This window comes from Melozone crissalis, unplaced genomic scaffold (genome assembly GCF_028551555.1).
Source record: "Melozone crissalis strain CALT ecotype California unplaced genomic scaffold, PUWL_Pcris_2 ptg000012l_1, whole genome shotgun sequence".
NCBI classification, from domain to species: Eukaryota; Metazoa; Chordata; class Aves; order Passeriformes; family Passerellidae; genus Melozone; species Melozone crissalis.
The window spans coordinates 14,484,943-14,500,522 of NW_026535790.1; the positions used below are offsets into that span (position 1 = coordinate 14,484,943).

The 15,580-nt window shown below is 51.6% G+C and overlaps 1 protein-coding gene across 1 annotated transcript; it reads right to left on the reverse strand.

Moving 5' to 3' along the window:
* Positions 1-6,433: 6,433 nt before the first annotated feature.
* B9D1 (B9 domain containing 1) lies at positions 6,434-9,717 on the reverse strand. Its single transcript, XM_054270954.1, has 7 exons — positions 9,647-9,717; positions 9,119-9,187; positions 8,927-9,038; positions 8,766-8,862; positions 8,331-8,393; positions 7,247-7,314; positions 6,434-7,141 (listed from the first exon to the last, which is right to left on the reverse strand). Exons 1-7 carry the CDS (start codon positions 9,701-9,703, stop codon positions 7,014-7,016), a joined length of 594 nt encoding a protein of 197 aa, XP_054126929.1. The 5' UTR covers positions 9,704-9,717; the 3' UTR covers positions 6,434-7,013.
* Between the last annotated feature and the right edge of the window lie 5,863 nt (positions 9,718-15,580).

The window sequence follows — 15,580 nt, forward strand, 5'->3', positions numbered from 1 at the left end:
CCCTCTTCTTCTTCTTTTTCTCACTTTGCAAATATTCAAAATGCTTTTTTTTTCTTTTTTGATTTTTAAAATGTTAGTAGCCCAAAATAGCCTTACTGGTCAAATTGACCAAAGAGAAAAGTGTTAAATATCTTGTTAAAAAAAATAAATTACCGCACACTCCTCGGCATAATTTCCCCCTAAATAAGCTCAGTTATTTATTCAGTTTTATGCTCTAGAGAAACTCAGCTCTGTGGAGGGGGCAGGGAAGGGAAGCCCTGGTGGGTTGTGGTGTTTTCAGTTTTTGGGAAGTCCCGTAGCCAAGACAGCTCTTGTTCCCCTTGTGCCCCTTTGGAGGTGTGCTCTGTGCCTGACCATTGCACAGGTGGGGAGAAAGAGGAGATTTCCTTTTCCCACCAGAATCTCACCCAACTCTTCCTCTCCAAGTGTTCCAATATTTCCCAAACTGCTCATAACCCCGGGAGCCAGCTGCTTTTTCTGGATTTGTGCTGACTATTGCCATTATTTACTGTATAAATAATTTATCATTTGTACTATTGTATCATAATGTCTGTATCTTTGTGTCATTTTTTTTTTCTCCCCCCCCAGCAATGTCACAGATGTGATATTTAAACGATGCCATCGGAACAGTGGAAAGACGAGGGGTTTGGAGGTGACTGGTCAGAATTAAAATTGTATTGCTTCTATTCCAGCTGTGTTGCTTTTTCCAAGCTTCTCCGTGATGTTTGTTCTCCCATTCCCACCCAGGCCCTGCTTGGTGGAGGTTTGCAGGAAGGGGATGGGTTTGGGGTGAGCTGATGGAAGGTTTGTGGCAGGAGCACTGAGGGTGCTGTGGATTCCTTGGATGCATCCAGGACTTTTCCCGGGACAGGAGAGAGGAGGGGTTTCTGTGGCTCACTGAAATCAGGCTCAGCTGAGACCTTACTGATTCAATAAAAATGGAGATTTGTTGTGTTGCAGGTGACTGAATTCCTTCTTTCAACCCAGAACAGCCCCGTGGAGGCAGCAGTGCCTCGCTGGAGGCTCTGGATTTGTGTGCAGGCAGGAATGTGGGGAAGGTGCCTGTGGAAGGAGGGCTGGGGAGCTGGGACAGCGCCTGGGGACTCCTCACTTCCCACTTCTGCAGCTCAGCCTGGGCTCTGTGCGTGGATCAGAGGCTGCTTCCAGCCTGGAGGAGATCCAGGCTCTAATCCCGGCTGTGTTAATTGAAGGGCACTTCATTAGCAGGCAGCAGCAGGAGCTGCCTCTCCAGAGCCCCTCCAGGTTCGTTTGCAGCCAATCAGGCTGATCACTAATCAATGGTCACTAATTAATGCTGGAGATGTGACTGTGGGAAAGGCAGCTCTGGGGAGAAAGTCTCTGCTTTGGTTTCTGCTGGGGGAAGCTGCTGCCCCAGGGATGTTCCAGTGTCCCTGGAGGAGCCGGGGCTGCCCTGGGAGTGTCCTGGGCCAGGCTGGGCAGGGCCTGGAGCAACCTGGGAATGTGGAAGGAGTTGGGGTTGGAAAAGCAAGGGCTTTAAGGTCCAAACCATTCTGGGACTCTGATTCTACTCCAGCCTCTTGGAATTGCACAATTTCAGCTGAATCTGCTCACTGTGTGGAAGATGTGGGAATGGCTCAGGCTGGAAGCTGTGGGGACTCTGATCTTGTCTGGAGGAACTGGGTTCTGGTGGGTTCTGGTGAATTCTGTTGGGTTCTGGTAAATTCTGGTGGCTTCTAATGTGTTCTGGTGAATTCTGCTGGCAGTGTGAGCCCGCGGAGCCTGAGCTGCCCCAGCCCGTGGTGAGCAGAGCTGTGCCTGTGGTTGAGCTTTCTGCTGACCTTGCAGAGCTGCTCCCCCATCCCACATTTCCTCTTCCTCTTCCTCTCCAGAGGAGCGAGGAGGATTTGCCTGCTCTGCAGAGGAAGATAAGGATTTATCTTTTGGCTTCCCCTCGCCCACACTGCTTTAAGATTTTGCTGAGGTTTGTGTTGCCTCTTTGTGCTGGGCTGAGGGTGCAGCTCTGCCCCTTCTGCTGCTCTTCATGGAGCTGTGGGGAAGGGCTGGGCCCATCTCGTGCTCTGGCTTTGGCACTCTGCAACACCCTGCAGGCTGCATTTCAGGGCACCAGTGGGAATTTCAGGGAACCAGTGGGATTTATGAACCCCTCATGTTCAAAACTCCCAAACCCTCCTCCCAGTCCCACCCATCCATCCCCAACCCTCCTGGAATTCTCCACAGCAGCTGAACCACCTTCAGTAATGCCTGCCATGGAAAATCATCAGACACCTTCATGTCCTTCTTCCCCTAGAACCTGTGAAAATCAGCTCTGCCTTCTTCCTAAAGGGTTTTTTGTGGCCATGGAACGAAATCCATGGATTTTCCAAGCTCCAGGAGTCAGCTCTGCTGTGCTGGAGCAGCCCTGGAGTCCGTGGGCTGCCTGGGGTTGTGTTGGGTGATGGTGGAGGAGGTTTTTTTCTGCTTTTTTAATATCTTCATCAGCAAGTCTGGCACTAAATGGAGTCATGATATTCTCTGAGGTGAATTTGGGTACTTAAATATCCTGGCCTGAATAGGGAGCCAAAAATAGACACCTTCAGCAGTTCCATGTGTCTGCTGCTCTTCCCTCTGAAGGACGAGGCTGGATCCCTCAGATCCTGCTGGGAATGAAGCTCCTGTTGTTCCCTCCCGGGGGCCCAGCCCTGCTTTCCATGCCCCAGGGATGGGTTCTGTGGGATTTGTGCTGTCCTGTGCTCCCAAACCCACCGGGGCTGCACTGGAGTTGGGTGGGAGCTGCACGTTTGGGAGTTTTTGCTTCCAAAGGTGGAGGTGGCTCCTCATGTGTCTCAGAATTTGGGGGTTTTGCTCCCTCACGTTTGCCTCCCAGAGGACTCAGCTGATGGAAAAGGCCCTCAGAGATCCCCTCTGCAGCCTGAGGGTGATGTTGGGTGGGGACAGGGTGGGATTGGGGTGGCCTTTGCCCAGTTCTGCTGAGGGTTGTGCAGGCCTGAAGGACTGGCCTGGAAAACATCCCAAACTGGAGCTGGTGGCTGCTCAGATGGAAAACATCCCAAAAAAGGCCTGGAAAACACCCCAAACTGGAGCTAGGGGGCTCAGGTCTGAGGGACACCCTGGAGATGTCCTGGGTGGGTTCTCCAGCCCATCCAGCTGCTGCCAGCCCAGGGGACAGGCCCAGGTTGGGGTTCCTGCTGTTCCCCAGGTCTGGGTGACCCCAGGATGGGGAATGTCCCACGCTGTGGTGCCAGCCTGGCTGTGCCACTGCTCCCCCCACAGCTGTCCTGTCCTGTGACCCCCAGATCTGTGTCCAGCACGGGTCCAGGGTCTTTATCCCCCCAAATCTCCAGTGGCACAAATGGGAGAAAACACTACAAACCTGTCAAAAATTGGAGCTAAATCCCCAATTTTCTTCTTTTCTTCATTTCTGCTCTGTGCTTGAGAGTTTGATTTTTTTCCCTATTTTTTTTTTCCTTTGGAGCATCTCACAGATCTCCTTCTCCCAGCCCGACACTGCTGCTGGGGAGAAGCTGCTGTCAGCTTGAATCCATCTCATTTTCAGATGGAGATCTCTCCCCGCTGCCCCAGAGCTGCTGGTGTGAGGCAGCCTGGCAGCCTCTGTGGATGCTCAGATCCCTGGCTCAGCCCCGGAGGTGTTTGCTCCCTGCTCTGGGGACAAGGGGCACTGCCAGGGCAGCCAGCACGGAGCCACTTCCATGGAGGAACGGGAAAAACTCGGAATTCTTCATTGAGCATCGGAGTTAATCGTTATTAATCACTTCAGCGCTTTCCTGAGGGTTGGGAGCAGCCACGAGAGGGCAGGAGCTGCTGCTGCTGTTCGGGAGGAACGCGGTAAATACCAATTCCTAAGGATTGCCCGAATGATTCTCCTTTTCCTGGAGGGTTTGATCCCCCAGCTGCTGTTCAGTCCCTGTCCTTGGCTGCCTCCCTCCCTGGGGAACAGCAGGAAAAGTCCCATGGAGTGAACCCAAAGCCTCTCCAGGCCAGGAGAGCTGCAGAGACCCCAAACATCCCCCAAGCTCCTGGTTTGTGATGGCCTTGCAGCCCCTCCTGTGCCAGGACTCGCTCTCCAGGAAGATTTTTACCTTTTTTTTTCCCTGCCCATCTGGAATTCAGAGGATAATGACCAATTTCAGCATCTGGGAGAGATTTCAGGGGAAGGAAGCAGAGCTCCAGCTGAGAGCCTCGTGCTGCTGTTGTGGGGTTGGGAGTTTCAGAGCAGGTTTGAAGAGAAGGGAGAATGATTAACCAGGAAAGGAGCACGGTGTTCCAGCTGGGTGAGCCTCTGCTGCTGGGTTTTACTGGGATTTGGCTGTTCTTAAATCACTGCTGCTTCCAGGGTTTAACTTCCATGTACCATTAGGGATCCTAAATCCCTTCCTTGTCACTGGTCCTTGCTCACGGTGTCGTGTCCATCTTCATTCACAGGTTGTCCCCAGGTGCAAAGATTTCAACTAGGAAATGATGAAAGCAGCAGCAGGGCTATTTCTGGGAAAAGTTTCTGAGGGAAATCAATGGCATTGAGCTTGGGAAACTGCAAACATCAGTCCCTGGGTGATGCCCTGAGGGAAACACAGGAAACTTGCCCAGCCCTTGAGGAAGGTAAGTGAAGCTCTTAGATGTGCTCAAGCCACCGAGGAGCACCAAACCACCCCAAAATTCAGCTAAACCCAGAGAAAACAGGCAAAAATCCTAATAATGCAGGTAAGAGTGTGGGATCTGCTTAGAGAGCAGCTTAAACACCTCAAGGTTCTTTAATCCTGTCATGGAGTTTAGGATTTTTGCTTTTCATTGTTTTTAACTTCCCCTCAGCTGTCAGGTCTGGCTGGTCCCACTGGGGTGAAACACCCACGAGTTCCTTTGGAACAGGAGGAATTCAGGGCTCTGGAGCACTGGGATGAGGAGCTGGCTGTGAATACAGCCCAGGTTTGGGCTGTGTCGGGCTCCTGTGCAGCTTTGCTGCAGTTGGAATGTGGGCAGGAACTGTGCTCCAGGGGAAATGGCTCTTAGGCAGCAGCAGGAGGTTCAGTGTTTGCCTCCCAAGCCTTTCAAACTCTGATATTTATCCTGCTTCCCAAACTGCTGAAAAGGAAACAAAATTCCTCAGGTCTCCTCTGAGCCAACAGGAAATGCTTCTGGATTTGGATTCCAACGTGACTCAGTTCAGAGATTACAAATGGCCAAAACAACTCCACTGAAGTGTGGAGTCAACAAAAACAAGTCAACATTTCAAGGATAATGAAAAATTATCCCTAAAAACGTTTGGAAAAGTATTTCTATGTCATATAAAAGGTGTGCTGCTCCTAGCAATGTTCTAGTGGCTACCTTATGGTCTCAGAAATTAAATTTATTCCATCCCACTGTGGATCAGAACAATCTCTGCCTGGGTGTTTTGTTGAGCTGTGGCCTGGAGGATTTGTGGTTCATCCCTGGGTGTTTTTCCTGGGATTTCTACACTTGGAGGTCTTGGTAGTTCCCTTTTAGGGAGATGGTGTTGTTCTCCTGGGATTTGCAGTCAAACACAAGAGGTTACATGCCCAAAATTAAACAGGAAAATGACTCAGCAATTAGTCACTGCATTGAAACACTCCTTTTTCTCTTCTACCTTTAAGTTTAGCAGAGCTCAGATGATTTAGGGCTTAAAAACATCCTGACACAAACAAAGAAACCCCTTTATCAGCAGAAAAACAAATGAATCCAGTGATACAACAGAGTTTATTTATTCAGCCTAAATAAGCTTAGAGGGGGATGCATTTCACAAGATCATTTTTGCAAGGTGCAATAATTTCAATTCCTCATTTGCAAAAAAAAAAAACAATCACTAAAAGAGAAACTGGGTTTGCAAAGTTTTAACTGCAGGGAAACTGCTACAGCTCTAAACTTTCTGTCATTAATTCTATAAAAAGGTGTACAAAAGGCTGCTATAAAAATATTTTGTTACAGGACTTACTCTGAGACAGCCTGACCCCTAAAATCACTGAATAAAATACAATAATCATCAATAAAACACTGAATGACAATGACATCAATTCCTACAACACTTCAGCCTTGCTGGGAGGATCAGGCTTGGTTGTTACCCCAGATCCTCCCAGGCTGGTGTTTTTTGGAGTGACTGAGTTGGAGCAGCTCCTCCTTTCCTTCAGATGGGCTTTGGGGGGCTCAGAGGCTGTGCAGGGGCTTTGGGGGGGCTCAGAGGCTGTGCAGGGGCTTTGGGGGGCTCAGAGGCTGTGCAGGGGCTTTGGGGGGGCTCAGAGGCTGTGCAGGGGCTTTGGGGGGCTCAGAGGCTGTGCAGGGGCTTTGGGGGGGCTCAGAGGCTGTGCAGGGGCTTTGGGGGGGCTCAGAGGCTGTGCAGGGGCTTTGGGGGGGCTCAGAGGTTGTGCAGGGGCTTTGAGGGGCTCAGAGGCTGTGCAGGGGCTTTGGGGGGCTCAGAGGCTGTGCAGGGGCTTTGGGGGGCTCAGAGGCCGTGTAGGGGATTTGGGGGGCTCAGAGGCCATGAAGCCCCTGGGGCCCAGGAGATTTGGGGGGCTCAGAGGCCGTGCAGCTCCTGGGGTTTGGGGGGCTCAGAAGCTGTGCAGGCCCTGTGGATTTGGGGGGCTCAGGAGTCATGTAGCCCCTCTGGGGGGCTCAGAGGCTGTGCAGCCCCTGGGGTCCAGGGGAGTTGGGGGGCTCAGAGGCCCTGCAGCCCCTGGAGGTTTGGGGGTCTCACAGGCCCTGTAGCCCCTGGGGTTTGGGGGGCTCAGAAGCCCTGCAGCCCCTGGGGGGTTCAGAGGTCCTGCAGCCGCTGGGGTCCAGGGGATTTGGGGGGGTTCAGAAGCCCTGCAGCCCCTGAGGCTCTGGGTGGTTCAGAGCCCTTGCAGCCCCTGTGCTGCCCCAGGGCTTTGGGGGTCTTAGAGGCCCTGCAGCCCCTGGGGTTTGGGGGCTCAGAGGCCCTGCAGCCCCTGGGGTTTGGGGGCTCAGAGGCCCTGCAGCCCCTGGGGTTTGGGGGGCTCTGGGGGGGTTCAGAGGCCCTGCAGCCCCTGGGGCCCGGTGCTCTGGCCCTGGCCCACGTCGTAGCCCAGCTTGTGCAGGTCCTTGGTGATCACGTTGAAGGAAATGGTGACAAAGCCCTGGGAGCGCACCCTGGTCACTGCACACAGGGGAGGGGATGGGATTAATTAAAGATTAATTAAAGATTAATGAAAGGGATTCACGTGGAGCTCTTTGGCAGCAGGCAGGAGCTGCCAGGACTCACCTTCCCTTCCCTCTCCCTGCGCCACCACCTTGGGGTCGGTGAATTCCGGGCGCCTCCCTGTGAACCAGCTTGGAGAAAAATACAAATTAATGAATGCAAAACACAAATGAATGAATACAAAACAAAAAATATTGAATATAAAATTCAAATTAATGAATACAAAATTCAAATTAATGAATTCAAAATACAAAATAATGAACACAGAAAACAAATCATTGAATACAAAATACAAAATTATTGAATTCAAAATACAAATTAATGAATTCAAAATACAAATTATGGAGTTCACAATAATTAATTTAAAATACAAATTGAATGCAAAATACAAAATTATGAATGCAAAATAAAATCATTGAATACAAAATGCAAAATAATGAATGCAAACTACAAAATAATGAATTGGGTGGCTGAGATTGATCCAGGCTATGAGATGGATGTCAGTGAGATTGCCAGGAGGGTTTTGAAACCTGATTCTCTTTATTGATTTAATTCAATCAAAGGTAAGTTTTGCCTTAAGGAAAACAATGCAACTGGTTTCATACAGATTTTGTTAAATCCATTTTTTTTTTCTGGGCTAGAAGGATCTTTCTGTGGCAAAGATATTGTTGAAAAATTCTTCTTGAATTTCTTAAAAAAAAATTGGATTGGGAATTGTTTTTTAATGGGTTTGCTCTTCCTGTGGCTGTCCTTCCAGAACAGCCCCAAGAAGATTCAGGCAGTAATTTAGTGCAGTTAGCAGGTAATTAATATGTCTGTTATATTATATATTATTGTATAATATAAATAATAGAATATATAATATTTATATTATTTGTAATATAGTAGATAACAGAAATATTATTATGTTATATTATATTATATTATATTATATTATATTATATTATATTAATTGTTGTTAATATGTTTATTAAAGCTTTTCAGAAGACCCAGAGACCAGAAAATGTGATTTTTACCCACAGAACACAAAGCTGGTTATGGCACAGAGCAGTGACACCTCTGCACCACTGAGTGGCTGCAAATGCCTTTGTGGCTGAGAAGAGGAGAGAAATGAATTCCTTAATGAATGAAAGTCATTAATTGTTACCTGGTGAGCTGCTGCAGCCTCGAGGTGGACTCTGGGACAAACATGGCAATGGTTCTTTTGTGCCTGAAACAAAGAGGAGAGCCCAGAACCTCAGGAATGAATAAAACCCAGGATTTTTATATTTATGAAGGCACAGAATTCCTGACAAACCAGGAACTTTCCCTTCACACAGAAAGGCTTTGTTTGCACAGGAACAACAGATTTTCCTCTATCCCATCCTCCAATAAATGAGAATTTATTGTGTGAGGAACTGACCTTCATATCTGGCCTTTTTCCAGGCCAGTTTGGGCTTTACAGGATTACGAAAACTTATTTAGTGATGAAAGAATTCTGCCAGAAAATCTCTGTGAACTGACAGGGCACGGTGAGGAGGTTTTTGGGAATTTTTTTGTTTCAGGAATGTGTCTGAGCCCTGCAGGTCAGGCTGGCACTCACCTGCCTGGCACGAAGGGCACATGCACAGCTCCATAACCCCTGACCACATCGTGGCCAAAGAAGTCAGGCCCGTAGACACTGAGCACAATCTGGGGCCCTGCAAGGAAATGGGGGTGAGGGGGGGCTTTGGCACCAGGGCCAGACCCCCCCCCAGCACTCACAGCCAAAGGGGTTGGTGCTCTTGAAGGTGATGTCGATGGGGAAGTTCCAGACCAGCGTGGTGGGCGAGACGCTGCTCTTGGAGGTGATCTGCGAGATTCCCTCCTCCAGGCCCTGCAAGGAGCAGGGGGTGAGCCTGGGGCCGAGCCCGGGGGTGGGGACAGCGGGACACGCGGTGGGGACAGGGGCGGTACCGCCGTGGGGACCCAGTCCTGGCCGTAGACAAAGGAGAACTTGCAGTAGAGGTCATCGAATCCCGGGAACTGCGGGGGGGAGAGAGAGAGGGAGGGATTACTGGGAATTCACTGGGAATTTCTGGGGGTGAGGATCTGCCCGAGTCAGGGTGCTGAGGGCAGATGTGGGAGACTGGGACAGACGGGATGGGATTGGGGGCTGAGACTGGGATGGGCTTGGGGAATGAGGCTGGGCTGGGTTTGGGAGGGTCTAAGACAGGGATGGGTTAAGTGGGATGAAGCCAGGCAGGGTTATGGGGGTGCTGAGGGTGTGCAGGGTTGGGTGGGATGAGGGTGGGTTGGGTTTGGGGTGCAGGGTTGGGTAGGGTGAGGATGGGTTGGGTTTGGGGCTGAGGCCGGCCAGGATCAGGGGAGTCAGATTCTCATCCCGCGCGGGCGGCCGCAGCACCGAGACCAGGCCAGGGCGATCCCCCCCTCCCTCCGCGCTGTCCCGGTGTGTGTCCCGCGGTGTCCCCGGCTCTCCCGCACCTCCCCGCTCTCGATCTCGCCGCTCACGGCCAGCAGGAACACGCTGGGCGCCGCCATGGCGGGCGCGCCGGTTGCCGTGGCGACGGACGGGGCGGCGCAGCGGCCAAACTTCCCCGGCGCCGCGCTTCGCTTCTCTTCGCGGAACTCCCGATCCGCAAAATCGTCCCCAAATCACCCCAAAATCGCCCCAAAACGTGGCCACCCCACCTCTGGAACCCCCAGCATCCCCGGCACAGCTGTCCCCGTGCGGATCCTACCCGCTCCCCTCAGCCGCTGAGCCCGCCCGGCGCTGCCCCGTTATCCTCTCACCGCCACGTGTCCAGAACTTTATTTATCATTATAATAATTTAAAATCAGCCTGAAGCAACCCCAACCGAGGATTCGGCCTGGCCAGGGGATGGGCACGGCCCCAAAGCTGCCGGACTTCAGGGACAGCGCTCTGAGGGATGCCCAGGGCGGGGGTTTGGGATGTTTGGAGCCGGGCGGGATCCCAGGACGGGCTGGGATGATCCAGCTCGGGATATTACCGATACTACAATTGCATGTGTGGAGGCCATGGCCACTAGATGATGCTGCCGGGCAAGGGCCAGAGCGGGAGGTGTTGGCAGGGAGAAGGAGGGAAATGGTGGATTTTGTGCTCTCTGGAGGCTCAGCCCCAGCGCTGAGGAGAGGGGCCCGCGGTGCCCTCAGCAGGGCGGGTGTTGATCATGGCGAGCGGGAGAAACGCCCTCACACCGCTGGTGTGGATGGGGGCGGGAAAAGGAGGGAACAGCACGGTGCTGCGTTAATTATCCTGCTCTAATTAAAAAAGGAAATGGGGAGTTTGGTGTGTAAATAAGGATGGATGTGCTGGGGCTTTCTAAGAGCTGCACCCGCTGAGATCTGCTGAGGGTGACTAGTTCTGATGGTGGCCCCAGTGACAGTTCTGGACTGGTGACATGGTGCTGGCCTTGAAGAATTAATTTGTATTAGAACTCGTTATCATTGGTTCATTGGTGAGGTTTCTTTTGGTTAACAAGCAAAATGAATTAATGAGCCAGTCAGAATAAATTGACACAGAGGCAGGGAGGTGAGAGGGCGAGGCAGGCCCAGGGAAATGGTGCCCAGAGGGACAGCTGGATTTGACGGGGACATAAGGAATAAAAGCAAGGAGAAGAGGGGAGGGTAAACAAGCTCCTTCTCCTGCTGGCCTGGTGCTGTGACAGTTCTGGCCCAGTGCTGTGACAGTTCTGGACTGGTGACATCGTGCTGGCTCATCATTCCTAAAAGGGAATTTGCTGCCCACACACCATGTCAGTGCCATGGAGGCTGCCCAGCCTGGCTGTGGTTCGTCCTTCTCCTCCTTTCTGCCTCCCAGGCCACCTTCCCCTCTCCCTGAGGAATTTTTGGGGTGGTTCGTTGCTGCCAGACCCTCTGGGGAAGTGTGGGAGGAGTGGAGGGAGCCCTTCCACATTTCAGTAGATGTGTTCTCTGTCAGTGCCTATTTCAACTCAGTTTTTCAGGCCAAACAAATTTGGCTGAGAAAAGAATGGGACAGGGAAACAGGAGGGATGGGAGGGAATGCCTGACATGTTATCCTTTCTCCACAGCCCTTCAGAAATGCTTCAGGGAAAAGAATTCATTTGAACTGAAAATGATCCGGGGTGGGGGGGAAGTAGAGCAGTTCTGGAGCAGCTGTCTGGAGCAGCTAGTGAGGCTGTTTAATTAACACTGCACTTGGCTACCAGCTACCTTGGAGCCAATTTCAGGACATTTTTGTTGCCTGGCAGGTGATATACAGCTGCTGGAGGAGTTCTCCCAGCAATAGGAGACCTTCCCCATGGCAGAGAGACGGCAGGGGGGTTATTCGGAAGCCATGAGTCATCTGTACCTGCATCTGGAAGGACTCTGTCCCCTCCCAGCCATAGCAGGACTTTTTATTCCTCCCTTCTTTGCATGCCAGCCTTGTTTTAATTAGCTGTATTTTTAATCTTTGTGAGCAGAGTGAAATCCCAAGCAAGGAAGTGGTTTTATCCTGCTGGAAAACTTAATTAATGCTCCATCAGAGAGTTTGATTTCCAAGCATGACGAAGGTTTGTGGATGGTGGTGACCCCATGGGTGTTATTTAGCAATGCTGCTGTTTCTCCAGGCTGTTTAAAACATTCTCCTCTTCTCCAGGACTGTGATTTTTACAGGAATCCTCCCTGGGGTGTTTGGAGGGAGGATTCCTGTAAAAAAGGAGGAAGGACAGGCTCCTGTTGATCACTGACTTGTCATCTCTTCCAGGTTGGATCCCAGCTCCTGGAGAGCCATTTCCAGTGTCCCTGCAGCACTGACCTCTGTGCTGGGGGCACAGAGTGGAACAGCTGAGGGAATTATGTTTGCTTCATTCCCAGCAAGAGCCAAGGGCTGGAAAAATGGAAAAAAAAAGTCCAAAACTGCTGAGAGCTCTGTCACTGGGAGCTTCTGAATCCAGCCCAGGCACTGTGACCTGCCCAGGCTGCCTGGCTCTGGGTCCAGGGGCTCCCAGGGAGGCTGGAGAGTTGTGCGGAGCCCTTTCCCTGGGGTTCCCCTGGAATCACCTCTGGATGAGCCCTGGGGAGGGCAGGCAGGGGCTGCAGTGCCAGCAGGGGATACCTGTGGGCTGTATCTCCTGCCCATCAGCCCAGCTCTGGGCTCATCCCCTGCAGGAGCAGCAGATCCCTGGAGAACAGAGTGCAAGGACACCCTGAGCTGCAGGGAGGGAGCAGGAGCAGCTCCTTTGTCTCCACTACCTGCTCAAGCCCCAGGGCTGATCCAGGGAGGGTGGCAGGGACACAAACAACACCACGGTAGCACAGCACAGATGTTTATTTTGAATCCCAAATATTTATGATCAACACCTGGTAAATGGCCAGTGAAATACATTTGATGGTGTCATTAATCTGCTATAAAGCTTTTGTATTTTTAGAGTTGTTTGCACAGCGTTGACTCATCCCTGCCTGCCAGGAGGCTGCAGGAAGCTCCCCTGCCCTTTGTCTTCCCTGCCTTTTGCTCCTGCTGCTCAAATCCAACAAGGGCTGAGTGGGATCTCACAGCAGCACACCCAGGGGGACATTCCTGCTGTAATTCCTGCTGAATACACTTACCTGGTGGTGGGAATGCACCTGGGTGAGGCTGGGTGGGTTTTGTGTTCCGTGGCTGAATCCCAGAATGGTTTATCTTGGAAAGGACCTTAAAGCTCATCCAATTCCACCCCCTGCCATGGGCAGGGACACCTTCCACTGTCCCAGCTTGCTGTCCAGCCTGCCCTTGGACACTTCCAGGGATGATCCCTGTGTCCATGTGGCCGCCAGCCCCATGCCAGGGGCCCTGCTGGGCACGGATGCTGTCGCTGCCAAGGAGCTGTGAAGTGCCTGGTCTTCCCTGAAGAATTAATTTGTATTAGAACTCGTTATCATTGGTGAGATTTCTTTTAGTTAACGAGCAAAATGAATTAATGAGTCAGTCAGAATAAATTGACACAGAGGCAAGGAGGGGAGAGGGTGAGGCAGACCCGGGGAGATGGTGCCCAGAGGGACAGCTGGATTTGATAGGGACATAAGGAATAAAAGCAGGAGAAGAGGGCAGGGTAAACAAGCTCCTTCTCCTGCCAGGCATGGAGCCCTCCTGCTTGTGTCCAGTGGTGGCTGCATTTTTAGGGAATAACTCAGGTGGGAACTCTGTTTGCCATGCATCCAACAGACCCTGCAGATGTGGCCACGGGCCCTCGGCAGCTTGTGCCTCCACGTGGGGCAAAGCAGAATCAGAAGAAGCTGCTCCAGGGGACTTCAATCAAATATTTAAATCATTAATCTGGATCTTCCCTGTGGTGTGACTTAATGAGGGTCCTTGGCATTTTCTCCCTCTCATTGTGAGCAGATTTATTTTTCACTGGATAGCCCAACATCCACAGTTGGAAAAAACCAAGCCAACGCTGAGCTACAAGTGAGGGACACAGGTGAAGGGTCCTGGCAGGGTGTGGGACACTCCTGATGACATCTCTGCATCAGTGAATTCCAGGGAATTGTGGAATTGTAGAATATCCTGAGTTGGAAGGGACCCACAGAATCATGGAGTGGTGCCAAAATCCAGGGAATGCATCAGTGCCACTGCACATCCCCCATCCCAAACAGCCCCTCAGCACCTTCCCAACCTCCAGAGAGAAGCTGACCCCATGGAAAGAAAGGGCTAAAACATTCTGTGACAGCACCATAATGCTGGGAGAGGATGGAGCACTCACCTGGTGTGAGCTGGAGTTATTCCAGGGGCTCAGCGGGGCTCCAGCAGAGAGACATGAGCTGCTCAAAACCCAAAGAGCCACAGAGATTTCAGCTCCTGTGGCTCTGTCAGGGTGTGCTAAAATTCCTAATTAAGCCCCCTCGTCTGGAGGATGAGGTGGCCCCAGCCATTAAAACCCAGCCATGGTTTGAAAACTTAATAGGGGAAATTTAATGGATGAAGTCAATTGAATTATTCATCCCCAGAAAGCTTGTACAAATATCAAATGCTTATTAGCATTCATGCAACCTGTATGATCTCACAGCTCTGACAGATTAAGGTTGGGGCTAATTGCACCCAGGATGGCGTCAGATTTGGTGCTTGGGATTTTTTAAAGCTTTTTTCCCTCCCCAGCGTGACAAAGAGAATTTCAGATCGATGCCATCTGAGATTTACCCTTGCAGCAGAGCCCCTGTGATGGTTTCCTCCCTCAGCATGGTGGTTTTTAATCCCTGCTTGGTTCCTGCTCCTCCAGGGGTGCTGAGGTGGCTCTGGGCCAGCCCAGATGGACACAGCCCCCATCCCTGCGGGCTGTGGCTTTGCTGGGATGGAGAGTGCTGGGGCAGAGTCTGGCTGATTAATGGACAGGACTGAATGGCCATTAAAAATGCAAAATAGAAATCGATCCAATTAAATAATCATGACTTGCATTTAGCCCGTGCTTTTCACTTCCGATCTTAAGCGAGGCTTGCAGTCGGTCCGGGGGGAAATTGCTTAATGCTGCAGAGATTTAATCAACAAAATTAACGCTGCTGATGTTAAATAGTTTCTCTGGCCATGGCCAGGTTTGGGGATGCAGCTGGGGGGGTTTTGCACCTGCAAGTCCAGGTGAGTGTCTTCAAAAGAGACATCAGAGAGCAATCCACGGTCACTCTCTGCTCTTGGGAAATTCAGTCTGAGCTTGATTCTCCCCACACTGCCAGGGTGTTCCTGCAGGCTCATGGGGTTGGTTTGCGTCCTGATGAGCTTTGAGGGGTTTGGGAAGGGCTTTGGGAAGGGTGGCAGGCTGAGAGAGAACCAGGAGCAAATATCCCAACTTATTCTTGACACTGCCATGGCCTCAAGCCCTTCCAAGTTGTTCCACCCCTCTCCATCACCACCATCAGCCACCAACCCCGTGGCAAGAGGATTTGCCCCCTGAAGGGAATTCAGGCCTTTTCCAGCAAAGCTAAATAATCCCAGCAGTAAATGACACCCTGAGTGTCCCCTGATGCTGAGGGACGCCCTGGAGCATCCCCCACCCCTCCAGGCAGGACTCAGCCTGGAGCAGAGGGATTCACCTCCCCTCCTTAAACTGCAGCAAAAGCAGCTTGCCATCCTCCCCAAAGCACTGTTAATCATGGATTTCGTGGCTCTTTTCTGGAATTCCTCGCTATCCCACCGAGACAGAATCATTATTTACAATAATTCTAAATGACTCTTAATTACAGTGGCGCAGGTGCTCCTCGGAAGCAGCCGGATCAACATATGGAGGAGAGGTGAGGGATTCTCTGAGCTCAGGGGGAGGTGGGAGAAGCCTCCAGCTCCTGCAGGGATGGTTCCCACCTGGGGGGCTGCAGCTCAGAGAGGTTGAGGAAGGAATTTTCAGGAGATGCCGAGCTCTGGGAGCGGGAGGGACAGCTGGGCTCCCCCCGCTGCGGCACAAAGGGAGGCCA